At 34.1% G+C, this 12,006-nt stretch overlaps 1 protein-coding gene across 4 annotated transcripts in view; it reads left to right on the top strand.

The window, feature by feature from the left end:
* Window positions 1–12,006, top strand: part of ATRNL1 (attractin like 1) — a 740,103-nt gene that overhangs the window by 56,054 nt on the left and 672,043 nt on the right. For all 4 annotated transcript variants that reach the window (XM_070260546.1, XM_005602549.4, XM_070260536.1 and 1 more), the window contains exons 6-7: window positions 2,739–2,913; window positions 7,461–7,548. In XM_070260546.1, the coding sequence (XP_070116647.1) occupies window positions 2,739–2,913; window positions 7,461–7,548 (263 nt within the window). The remainder of the gene's footprint in view (window positions 1–2,738; window positions 2,914–7,460; window positions 7,549–12,006) is intronic.

Raw genomic sequence — 12,006 nt, 5'->3', positions numbered from 1 at the left:
ATCCGTGTCCTTGACTTTTCTGCCTCCTAGAGCTGCAGTTCCTACATTCCTTAGCCTCTTTTCCCATCCTCCATCTTCAAAGCTTGCAGCACAGCAGCTTGCTTCAGTAGTCATAGTGCTTTCTTCCTCTGTAGTCAGATCTCCCTCTCTTGTAAGGACACTTGTGATTACATGTAGAGCCCACTTGCATAATCCAGGGTAAACTACCCAGCTCAGGATCCTTAATTTAATCATATCCACAAAGTCTCTTTTGCCAGGTAAGGTAACATTCATAGGTTCCAGTGATTAGGACCTGGATATCTTTGGGGGCAATTATTCAGCCTACCACAAACTTGCTCTAAAATATTTTGTGTTAGTGCAGTAGAAACATATTACTGATTTAAATATATTCCTGACTTTTTGAAGAGTTTTACATGCCATTATTCCTTATCAAACGCTTTGCCAAGTAATACCCAGATATTATTTGACTGCTTTCAACTCTGTGCCTTTAGGTGGTAGACTGTTTTTAACTTTTTATTTAGAAAGAATTTCAAATTTATACAAAAGTTGCAAGAATAAGAATAGTGCAAAGAATATCTGAATGCCCTTTACAGATTCACCTATTGTTAACATTTTACCCTATTTGCTTTATTATTCCTGACTTAAATGATTTAAAATAAATCTTGTCAACTTAAAAAGCAAATTCACCTGTTTTGCCCTCAAAATGAGTTTATTCAGGAATAACCAGCAGAACTGCAGTTCAGGATGTGCGTGCTGTGGCAAACCACAGGCAAATCCGGAAAACAAAGCAGGGGAGCTGTTTTTATAGAGAAACGGAGGGAGTAGGAAGGGGCTGTTCTAAAGGAAGGTACATGGGGGGAAAGGAACAGTTCAGGGTGACAGTGGCTTCTGATTGGCTGAGCTGTAGCACTTCTCATTGGCTGGGCTGTTGCTGAGTAGGGAGAGAAGTCTTCCTTCAGTGGTAAAGTAGTTTTACTTCCTGTGGAAGATCCAAGCGTAGGTCTCTTCCTGTTTGTAATTGATGATATGTGATAGGGTATGGGAGTTCCCTCTACAGGCTTTCCCAACTCTAGTTTAGTTAAGATTCTTTTATTAATTTCCACAGTCTACATTTTCTCTTTAAGAAAACAAGATACAGGGGCTGTGTCCATGGCCGAGTGGTTACATTCACCAGCTCCTCTTCTGCAGCCCAGAGTTTCTCTGGGTCAGATCCAGGCCATGCTGAGGTGGTGTCCCACATGGCACAGCCAGGGGAACTCACAACTAGAATATACAACTATGTACCAGGGGGCTTTGGGGAGAAGAAGAAGAAGGAAAAAAAAAGAAGATTGGCAACAGATGTTAGCTCAGGTGCCATTCTTTAAAAAAAAAAGAAAGCAAGATACAAAATTCATACCAGTAGATATATTATTTATATGTAATGTCTATATGATCTCATTTCTCTTCAGTTAAATTAGAGGTTGGCAAACTTTTCTGTAAAAGGCCATGTAAGTAAATTTTTTGGCTTTGCAGATCATATGATTTCTGTTGCAGCTATTCAGCTCTGCTGTTACAGTGCAAAAGCAGCCGTACACAATATTTAAATGAATGAGCATGCTGTGTTCTAATAAAACTTTATTTACAAAAACTGGTAGTGGGCTAGATTTTGCTCATGGGTTGTTTACCTACCTGAGTTAAATGAGTTCTAAGTGATTTAGAATTGTAGTTAAAATTAGTTTTTTTTAAAATCAGCATGTTCCTTTGATTTCTTTGATTACCAAGGAATAGTTCACAGTCTTTTCACTCAGAAATAGTGAAGTTTTCTATATCTGATTCAAAAGATGGTGTCATTATCAAGGAGATAATCTAGAGTGCTGCCTAATTGTTTGCGCATATTTTAGTGTCATTAGAATTAAAATAATTTATGAGTCCTTAAGTTTGATGAAAATGTATTTCCTTTAGGAGCATTCCTCCCATTACTTAAATTTGAGAACCAATGATCTAGGATGGTCTCCTACAGTTTACAGATGAGATAACCAAGACTCAGGAGTAACATCATGAATATAGATAAGAAAAGGCAATGTTTTCAACTTAGAGTATTTAAGTTGTCTTACACTAATTAATAATTTTTGTTTTACTATGCAGAATAATTTTTTATGTTTAAGGATTATAAACCTCCCTGCTGATGCCAATTTTGGTTGTTCTTAATGATCCTAAGAAAAAATGTAATTTTTGTTTTTATATTTATTTAATAGTTTGCAATTTACAAATGTTGTCATTTCCGCTGTCTTAAAAAATTAAATATTCATAATAACCCTTAAGGGATAGATTGTTATTTCTATTTTATAGATAAAGGCTTGATGATTGGAGAGGTAAACAGACTTGCCCAAGGTCACACTTCTAGTAAGTGACAGAACTTGGATTTGAGTACATTGTTTTCCATTCTAACATTCTAGTAGCATACTAAAGTAAATCTGAAATTTTATGTTATTTAAATGATTCTTTTAGATTGTTATATTTATTTGAATGTATCCAAGTCTGATTGAGTGTATACTTTTTTTTCCCCTGTAGGAATTACATTTGCTGTTAGAATTTTCCCTATAAGCTATATTTCAGACCATTTATTATGCCCATTAATTACATGTGTTAATATGATGAGCATTGAATTCTTAAGTTCTCTTAATCTGCATATTCTTTTTCTATAATCTAAGGTCTTTGTTTAATGCATTGTGTTGTTTGATTTTTTTTTTTTTAAATAGGTCCTGATTGTTCTTTGAATGTTCCTTCTACTGAATCTTACTGGATTCTGCCAAATGTTAAACCCTTCAGTCCTTCTGTAGGTCGGGCTTCCCATAAAGCAGTTTTACATGGGAAATTTATGTGGGTGATTGGTGGATATTCTTTTAACTACAGTTCTTTTCAAATGGTCCTGAAGTAAGTATTTTTTGGTTTTTTAAAATTTTCAAAATCTACTTTTTTAAGCTGCATTTTTTTGGTAATAAGGCTATCCTTAGTGTCTTATTGCTGTCCAAATTTATTAATGATTATTTTTATGATAGTACCTATTTGCTACGTGGGACTTATTTGAGAATATATGAACTCAATATATCTGTAGTTAATTATTTGTCATTGTGCATATAGCTTTGTTTTGTGTAGGAATTTCATTACCGTTCTAGAGTGCTTTTAATGTATTCTGAGTGAGAAAATATTAATTTCAAATAAGTGCAGGCCATGCCTGTATTGGTCACTGTGAATCTTGCTACCTCTTACTTTTTCAATTTGAAGTGTAATTGCTTATATAAAAATACTCTCAATTTGTTCTGTAAGTTTTCATTTACCTGAACTTTTACTTTGTATTTACTTTACAAGCTTTTGTTAGAAAATGCCAGTATTATAAAATAGATAGCATCTACTGTTGGCTCAATGGAGATTGTCCTCTGCATGATTGGAGGATAAGGGAAATCACCTATATGGCAGCTTTATCTGATTTTTTTTCCATCAGGGTGGTAGTACTTTATGAACCATTCAATAACAGAATAAAGGAGGAAATAAGAATAATTTATCAATGTTGTTTACAGGGATAATATTAATAATATGTAGTAACTGGTACAACTTGGGCATCGACCAATCAGAACTGACTGGACAATATACCATAATGGTGTGTACCAAATAGGATTGCTAGATTTAGCAGGCACATGTACAGGACACTCAGTTAAACTTGAATTTCAGATAAACAGTGAATAATTTTTTAATATAAATAGGCCCCTTGCAATATATATATATATATATATATATATATATATATATATATTTTGGTTTTGTCCTAAATATTGCATGGATCATATTTAAACTAAAAAATTATTTGTTGTTTACCTGAAATTCAAATTTAACTGAGCATCCTGTATTTTATCTGGCAATCCTGGCCGCTGAAAATCCCTTGTTATTCTTGGGGATTTAAAAAATTCTACTGTGTATAAGAAGAGATGACTAGAATTAAAGTATAAGATAAAATAAATTCTGGAGAGAGGGATGAAGAGTTTTAGGTAAATATTTAGGTGAACAGTTAGAATTCTATAACAATATATCTAGGATAAGATACAGCAGAAAGAATTGAAAGAGAGTTGATGGGGTTAAAATGATTTAAGATTTGAAAAGAACTTGAAGAAATAATGAGATTTAAATGTGTAAACAGAAATTAACTATGATTAATGAAAATGAAAAGCCTGTGAAAATAGAGTAGAGCTTTGGATTAAGTTGTGATATTTGCAAAGTAGAGACAAAGAGTATAATTGTCAAGGAAACATGGAAATCTTAAAAATTTGTGCTCTAAGTTCAATAGCATATTTAAAATTAAGTGATGAATATTACTTGATATTCTCCTAAACTTAGATATTTTCCATTGAACCAGATAGTTTAACTTTTGTTTTGTCTAAAACCTGTTTCTTTTGGTTGCAGTATTTATTTATTTAGTTTTGTTATAAACTATGAGGTAGCAGATTAGAAGTAACTTTGTTGCTGTTTTCACAGGTTAGAGAATATTTTTTTGTTATTCTAAATGTAGTTCAATTGTAGGTAAGGATATTTAAATAGCATTTAGAAGTGATAGTGTCAGTCATAAGTTGATTTATCTTCTATAGTAGAATTTAATTGAGGTGTAGATGTTACATTATTAAGACAGAATTATTCAGTAAATAAAAGTTCTGTATTAGTGTCTATTAAATTAGAGAATATTTCACAGAACATATATACATTGACATTAGTGAATATTAACATGTATGCATGGGCAGAGTGAACTGTTTTGAACACTTACTGTGTGCTTGATACTTGGGATATATTGGTGGACATAATAAATGTCCCTGTCTTTGTGGAGTTAGTGAGGAAAGACAAGGCAATTGGAAAAAGCCTTGGTTACCACAGTAAATAAGAAGATTACAAGTAAATTACATATATTCATCTATATGCATATTTAAAGATAGATAGATAGCAAGATAGATAGCAGGGATAAGCAAATCAGGAGTGCCAAAGAGAAGGGAGTTGGCCTTATAATTGTAGTGGTCAAGGTAGGCCTCGCGGGAAAGGTGAAAACTGAGCAAATGCTTGAAGGAGGTTAAGCATTGGCAGTGCAGTTAATCTGGAGGCAGAGAAAACAGCCAGACAAAAGCCTTAAGGTAGAAGCTACTACTTGGAAAGTTCAAGAAGCAGCAGGAGGCCCGTGTGACTTGCATGGAATAGATGAGAGGGAAGCATGAAATTAGAGGGATAATGGGGGAGGGAGACAAATCATGGAAGGTGTTGTAGATCTTTTGGGAGTCATTGGAGCGTTTGAGCATGCTTTGACTTACATTTTAAAAGAGTCACTAGGCCTACACTGTGGAAAATATACTGGGACTCGGAGGACGAGTAGAAACAGGGACTGAGGTAGGGTGAGATTATCACGGGAATGGGTTCTAGATAGAGAGGAGGACCAAGAACTGAGATGAGGCACCATGTCACTAGGAGATTGGGGAGAAGGGGAGAAACCAGCAAAGGAGACTGAAAAGGAATGACCAGTGAGAAAGGAAAACCAAAAGAGTGTGGTGTCTTTGAGGGCAAGGGAAGAGAGTATATGAGGAGCAAGGATTGATTAACAGTGTCAAATGCTAATGATTAACCAGGTCAAGGAAAATGAGGACTGAAAAGTGGCCATGGATTTAGCATGAGGAAGTTGTTCTTAACAAAAGCACTTTTGCTGGAGCATTGTTGTTAAAAGCCTGACTGGATTTAGTTTAAGAGAGAATGGAAAGGTGCAGGGAAGGGCAATAAAGAAATGGGACAGTAACAAAATGGGGCGGTAGCTTGAAGGGGAAGTAGTGAGGTCAGGAGAAATTTTTTTTTTAAATAAATGGAGAAAAAAACACCATGTTTGTATGCTGAAGACCCTTATCTAGTAAGACCAAAAAAATGGTGATAAGGAAATACATGAGAGCGCTGCTGGAGTGTTGTGAGATCTAGTGCACAAGGAGAACAGTAGTTTATTTATAGCAGGAGTCAGCAAACGGCAGAGTAGGGGCCCAGGGCCCAGGAACTAAAAAGGGTTTTTGCATTTTTAATGGGCTGTAAAAAAGAAAGAAAAATGTGTAAGACCAAGGTGGTCCACAAAGCCTAAAAGATTTACTGTCTGGCTCTTTACAGAAACAGTTTGCTGAGCTCTAATTTATGGTAACTTGGTGGAAAGCAGTGTGTTGGGTGCGGATGCTGGTAGGTAGGTAGATGTGGCGGTGCAGACCTGGGGAATCTGTGTCCTGGTTGATTATATTTTCTCAGTTGTATCATACACGTGTATCCTGTAACTCCAAGGTACGAAATAAGTTAAACATAAAACTGAAAACAGTTTTTGGTAGCCCTTTTGTTTTTTTTTGTGAAGGGAGCTTCCTTGCCTTTCCTGATGAGTTGGAGAAAGAAAGAGAAAAGAGGAAATAATTGATAGAGAGCTTCTTAAACAAGGTTCTAGTCAGTTCTTGGCTGGTGCTTCCTTTTGTATGTTTTGGCAAATTGAGATTTGAGTGCAGAGTGTGATAATGACAGCTGAACGGGAATGCTGTTAGATAAGCCTTTGAGATCCATAATTTGGAACTTCTGTTTTCATATGTGTATTTTTAGATTACTAGAACAAATATTAATTTTCTTTTTGTATCCTGTAATCCAATAGTACCTTGTTTTTACCGAAGCTTCTCTTACTAGATTCATTTTGCACAATCTCAAAAAAGTGATTAGTAAACAAGCTATGTATGCACATGTGAAATACATAAATTCTTGGTTGACTTATATAATGCTAAGCTAAGTGTGTGTAACAGAATAAAAATGAATACATAAAGCAAATGGCTATGGTAAAAATGGAGAGAATTTTCATCTATTTCCAAAAGAAAAAGCTTGCTTTTTAAAACAATTTAAAAATGCAGAACAACTCACTATTGTTTGGGCTAATCAATGGGTTGAAATTCTTAAAGGCAATTGAAAAAATTAATTCCAGTGATAAATAGCCTAGTCAAGTTAATGTATGTTGTACATTCAGGTGATTGAATCCTAATTTAGAGTAGGTATGAGTCTTTATGAAACATTTTTAATATAGTACGTGAAATTATGAGTTTATTCTAGGTGTTGTTTGTTTCGTTTTTTAAAGATTTTGTTTTTCCTTTTTCTCCCCAAAGCACCCCTGTACATAGTTGTGTACTTTTAGTTGTGGGTCCTTCTAGTTGTGGCATGTGGGATGCCACCTCAGCATGGCTTGATGAGCAGTGCCCTATCTGCGCCCAGGATCTGAACCGGTGAAACCCTGGGCCGCCAAAGCAGAGCTAGCGAACTTAACCATTCGGCTACGGGGCGGGCCCCTAATTGTTTTTAAATTTAATGAATAGTTGAATACAAGTGAAGAAAGCATATGCAAATTAAGAAACTGAAAATGAATCTTAGTTTATGAAGTTATTTTCTTTTCTTGCTTTTAGTTATAATTTAGAAAGCAGTATATGGAATGTAGGAACTCTGTCAAGGGGACCTCTCCAGAGATATGGACACTCTCTTGCTTTGTATGAGGTATGAATCCTGCTTTTTAAATTTTAATCATTTTCTTTTTTAGTTTACCTTAGAGAAAAAAGTACTAAATCTCAGATTTATTTCAAACACTAATAGGAACAAAAGATTATTTGGGTCACAATAACTTGAGATATCACAGACTCATGTCCTATTTTAGTAAAAAAATGCATTTTAGTACAATCCTCCATTGAACATGAGAAGAAATGAAGATTGAGTTTTTGTCCTTAGCTTTATACCTGGTCATCAGGTCAATTACTTTCTTTTAAATTGTGGTAAATATACATGACATAGAATTTACCATTTTAAACATTTTTAAGTGTAGAGTTCAGTAACATTAAGTATATTCAGTTGTTACGCAATCATTACTACCTTATCTCCGGACCTTTTTTCATCTTGCAAAACTGAAGTTCTATACTCGTTAAACAATAACTCCCCATTCCTCGCTTCAGCTGACCCTGGCAACTACCACTCTACCTTCTGTCTCTGTGAGTTTGTCTACTCTAGGTACCTCATATAAGTGGAATCATACAGTATTTGTCCTTTAACGAGTAGCTTATTTCAGTTAGCATAATGTCCCCAGGTTCGTCCATGTTGTAGCATATGTCAGAATTTCCTTCCTTTTTAAGCCTGAATAATATTCCGTTGTGTGTATATACCACATTTTCTTTATCCAGTCATCCACCGATAGACACTTGGGTTGCTTTCACCGTTTTGGCTATGGTGAATAATGCTGCTATGAACATGCATGTGCAAATACCTGTTCAAGTCCTTGCTTTCAATTCTTTTGGGTAGATTGCCAGAAGTAGATTATATGGTAATTCTATTTTTAATTTTTTGAGGAATTGCCATATTATTTTCCATGGTAGCTGTACCATTTTGCCTTCACACCAACAGTATACAAGGGTACCAGATCCTCCACATCCTTGTCAACACTTGTTATTTTCTGGTTTATTGATAATAGCCATCCTATAGGTGTGAAGCAGTATCTTATTGTGGTTTTGATTTGTGTTTCCTTAATGATTAGTGACGTTGAACATCTTTTCAAGTGCTTGTTGACTATTTTTATGCCTTCTCTGGAGGAACGTATATTCAAGTCCTTTGCCCATTTTTCAGTCAAGTCTTTTGTTTTTTTGTTGTTGAGTTGTAGGAATTCTTTATATATTCTGGATGTTAACCCCAAATCAGATAGATGATTTGCAAATGTTTTCTCCCATCTGTGGGCTGTTTTTTCACTCTGTTGATAGTGTCCTTTGATGTGCGAAAGTTTTTAATTTTGTCATCGTCCAATTTATCTATTATTTCTTTTGTCACCTGTGATTTTGGTTTCATATCCAAGAAATTATTGCCAAATCCAGTGTCATAGAGACTTTGCCTATGTTTTCTTTTAAGAGTTTTAAAGTTTTAGTTCTTATGTTTAGGTCTAGTCCATTTTGAGTTAATTTTTGTTTATGGTGAAAGGTAAGGGTCCACTTTTGTTCTTTTACATGTGGATATTCAGTTTCCCCAGCACCATTTGTTAAAAAGTCTGTCTTTTCCCCATTGAGTGGTCTCGGGACCCTTGTTGAAAATCCTTTGACCACATGTGTGAGAGTTTATTTCTTGGCTCTTTATTCCCTTGTTCTGTGTTGGTGTTTAGGCCAGTGCCATACTGTTTGTATTACTGTGGTTGTGTAGAAAGTTTTGAAACGAGGAAGTGTGAGACCTCCACCTTTGGTCTTGTTTTTCAAGTTTGTTTTCCTATTCAGGGTACATTAAGAATCCATATGAATTTTAGGATGGATTTTTCTCTTTCTGCAAAATTGGGATTTTGATAGGGATTGCATTGTAATCAGTTATTTTTATGTACTTGTGGGATTTATGATTTAGCATGATTAAAATGATAGGTTACTTAACTGGTTTTTATTTTGAATCAAAAAAGATTGTGGTCTGTGACTAGACCCCTCAAATCAAAATTTATATATTTTGTGTGCTTAAGAAAATTTGGAAGATACAGGAGTAATATAAAGAATAAACTATCGCTCTTCTTTTTTCTATGCATATGCATGTTTTAAAAATAAAATAAAAATCTCTAGGTATATATAATATATATACGTTTGTTTTATTTTAGTTTTTTTAATTTCATTTTTTTGTAACTTTATTGAGATATAATTGACATGCTATACAGTTCACTCATTTAAAGTGTACAATTGAATGGTTTTTAATATATTCAGAGTTGTGCGACCATCTCTTGCAGATTTGTGCAAAATTGCAGAGTTGTGTAATCAATTTTAGAACATTTTCATCATTTCCCAAAGAAACCCTGTACCCTTTAGCTATCACCCCAAACCTCATCATCCTCCCAGCCTCAAGCAATCATGAATCTTCTTCCTGTTTCTATAGATTTATGTTTTCTGGACATTTCAGTTAAATGAAATTGTATACTTTGTGGCTTCTGACTGGCATGCTGTGGCATGTATCAACTTCATTTTTACGGCTAAATAATACTCTGTGGTATGGATAATACTATATTTTGTTTGTCCATTCATTAGTTGATGGACATTTGAGTTGTTTCCACCTTTTGGCTATTATGAATAATGCTGCTGTGAACATTCATGTATAAGTTTTTGTGGCATACGCTTTCATTTTTCTTGGGTGTATACATAGGATTAGAATTGCTAGGTCTAACAGTAACTCTATATTTAACTTTTTTGAGGAACTTCTAGACTGTTTTCCAAAGTAGTTGTACCATTTTACATTCCCACCAGCCATATATGGTTTCCAGTTTCTACACATCCTTTCCAACACTCATTAGTATCTTTTTGATTATAGCCATCTTAGTGGATGTGAAGTGGTATCTTGTGTTTTGATTTGCATTTTCCTGTTGACTAATGATGTTGAGTATCTTTTCATGTGCTTATTGACTGTGTATTTTCTTTGGAGAAATGTCTATTTGAGTCCTTTGCCCATTTTGAAATTATTTGTTTTTTTATTATTGAGATATAAGAGTTCATTATGTATTCAAGATACAAATCCCTTGTCAGATGTATGACTTGCAAATATTTTCTTCCATTTTGTGAACTTTCACTTTCTTGATGGTGTCTTTTGAAGCACAAATTTTTTAAATTTGATTAAATCCAATTTATCTTTATTTTCTTTTGTTGCTGTGATTTTGGTGTTATATCTAAGAATCCATTGAAAATCCAAAGTCATGGATTTAGCCCATGTTTTCTTTTAAGAGTTTCATAGTTTTTGTTTTTATATTTAGATCTTTGATTCATTTTGAGTTAAGTTTTGTATGTGGTGTGCAGTAAGGATTCAAGTTCATTCTTTTGGATGTGGCTATCCAGTTTTCTCAGCATCATATGTTGAAGAGACTATCTTTCCCTATAGAATGGTCTTGGCACTCTTGCCGGATATCAGTTGGCCGTGGATGTATGGATTTATTTCTGGACTCTTAGTTCTCTTGATTTATATATCTGTCTTTATGCCGTAGCACAGCTTGTTGATTACTTTTGCTTTATAGTAAGTTTTGAAATCGAGATGTGTGAGTTCTCCAATTTTATACTTCTTCTTCAAAATTGTTTGGATATTCTGGTCCCTTGCAATTCCATGTGGATTTTGGAATCAACTTGTCAATTTCTACAAAGAAGCCATCTGGGATTCTCATTGAGATTGCTTTGAATCTGTAGATTAATTTGGAGAGTATTGCCATCTTAACAATATTAAATCTTCTGACCCATAAACGTGGGATGTCTTTCCATTCATTTAGATCTTTTAAAATTTCTTTCAACAGTGTTTTGTATTCAGAGTATAAGTTTGGAATTTCTTTTGTTAAATTTATCCCTAAGTATTTTACTGTTTTTGATGCTTTTGTAAGTTGAATTGTTTACTTAGTTTCATTTTTGGATTGTTTGTTGCAAGTGTATAGAAATATAATAGACTTTTTGTACAGTGATCTTATATTCTGCAGTGTTGCTGAACTCATTTTATTAGCTCTACTTGTTTTTTTTCTTTTCTTGGATTTCTTAGGCAGGTCTGTATAAAATTCGTATCATCTACAAATAGAAATATTTTACTTCTTTTCCGATCTGGATGCCTTTATTTAGTTTTTGCCTATTTTCTCTGGCTAAAACCTTGAGTACAGTGTTGAAGTGGCAAAAGCAGGCGTCTTTGTCTTGATCCTGACCTTAGTGGGAAAGATCTAGTCTTTCACCATTAAGTATAACATTAGCTGTGTGTTTTTCTTAGATGCTCTTTATTAGGTTGAAGAAATTCCTTTCTATTCCTACGTTGTTGAAATAGTAATGATTTATATCATTCATGTGTCATTTGTTTCAATCATATGTGATTGAAATCATTTGTATAATTTATAAGTGCTATAAAATATCTGCCCAGAGGCATGAGAAATGGTAATAAAAATGTACTCCACATAACACACAAATGTCGTCTGCCTTTTTGGTGAACAGTTCTTGATGAAAA

Source organism: Equus caballus, chromosome 1 (genome assembly GCF_041296265.1).
Source record: "Equus caballus isolate H_3958 breed thoroughbred chromosome 1, TB-T2T, whole genome shotgun sequence".
Classification (NCBI taxonomy): Eukaryota; Metazoa; Chordata; class Mammalia; order Perissodactyla; family Equidae; genus Equus; species Equus caballus.
This window is presented reverse-complemented; position numbering and strand designations above follow the sequence as displayed.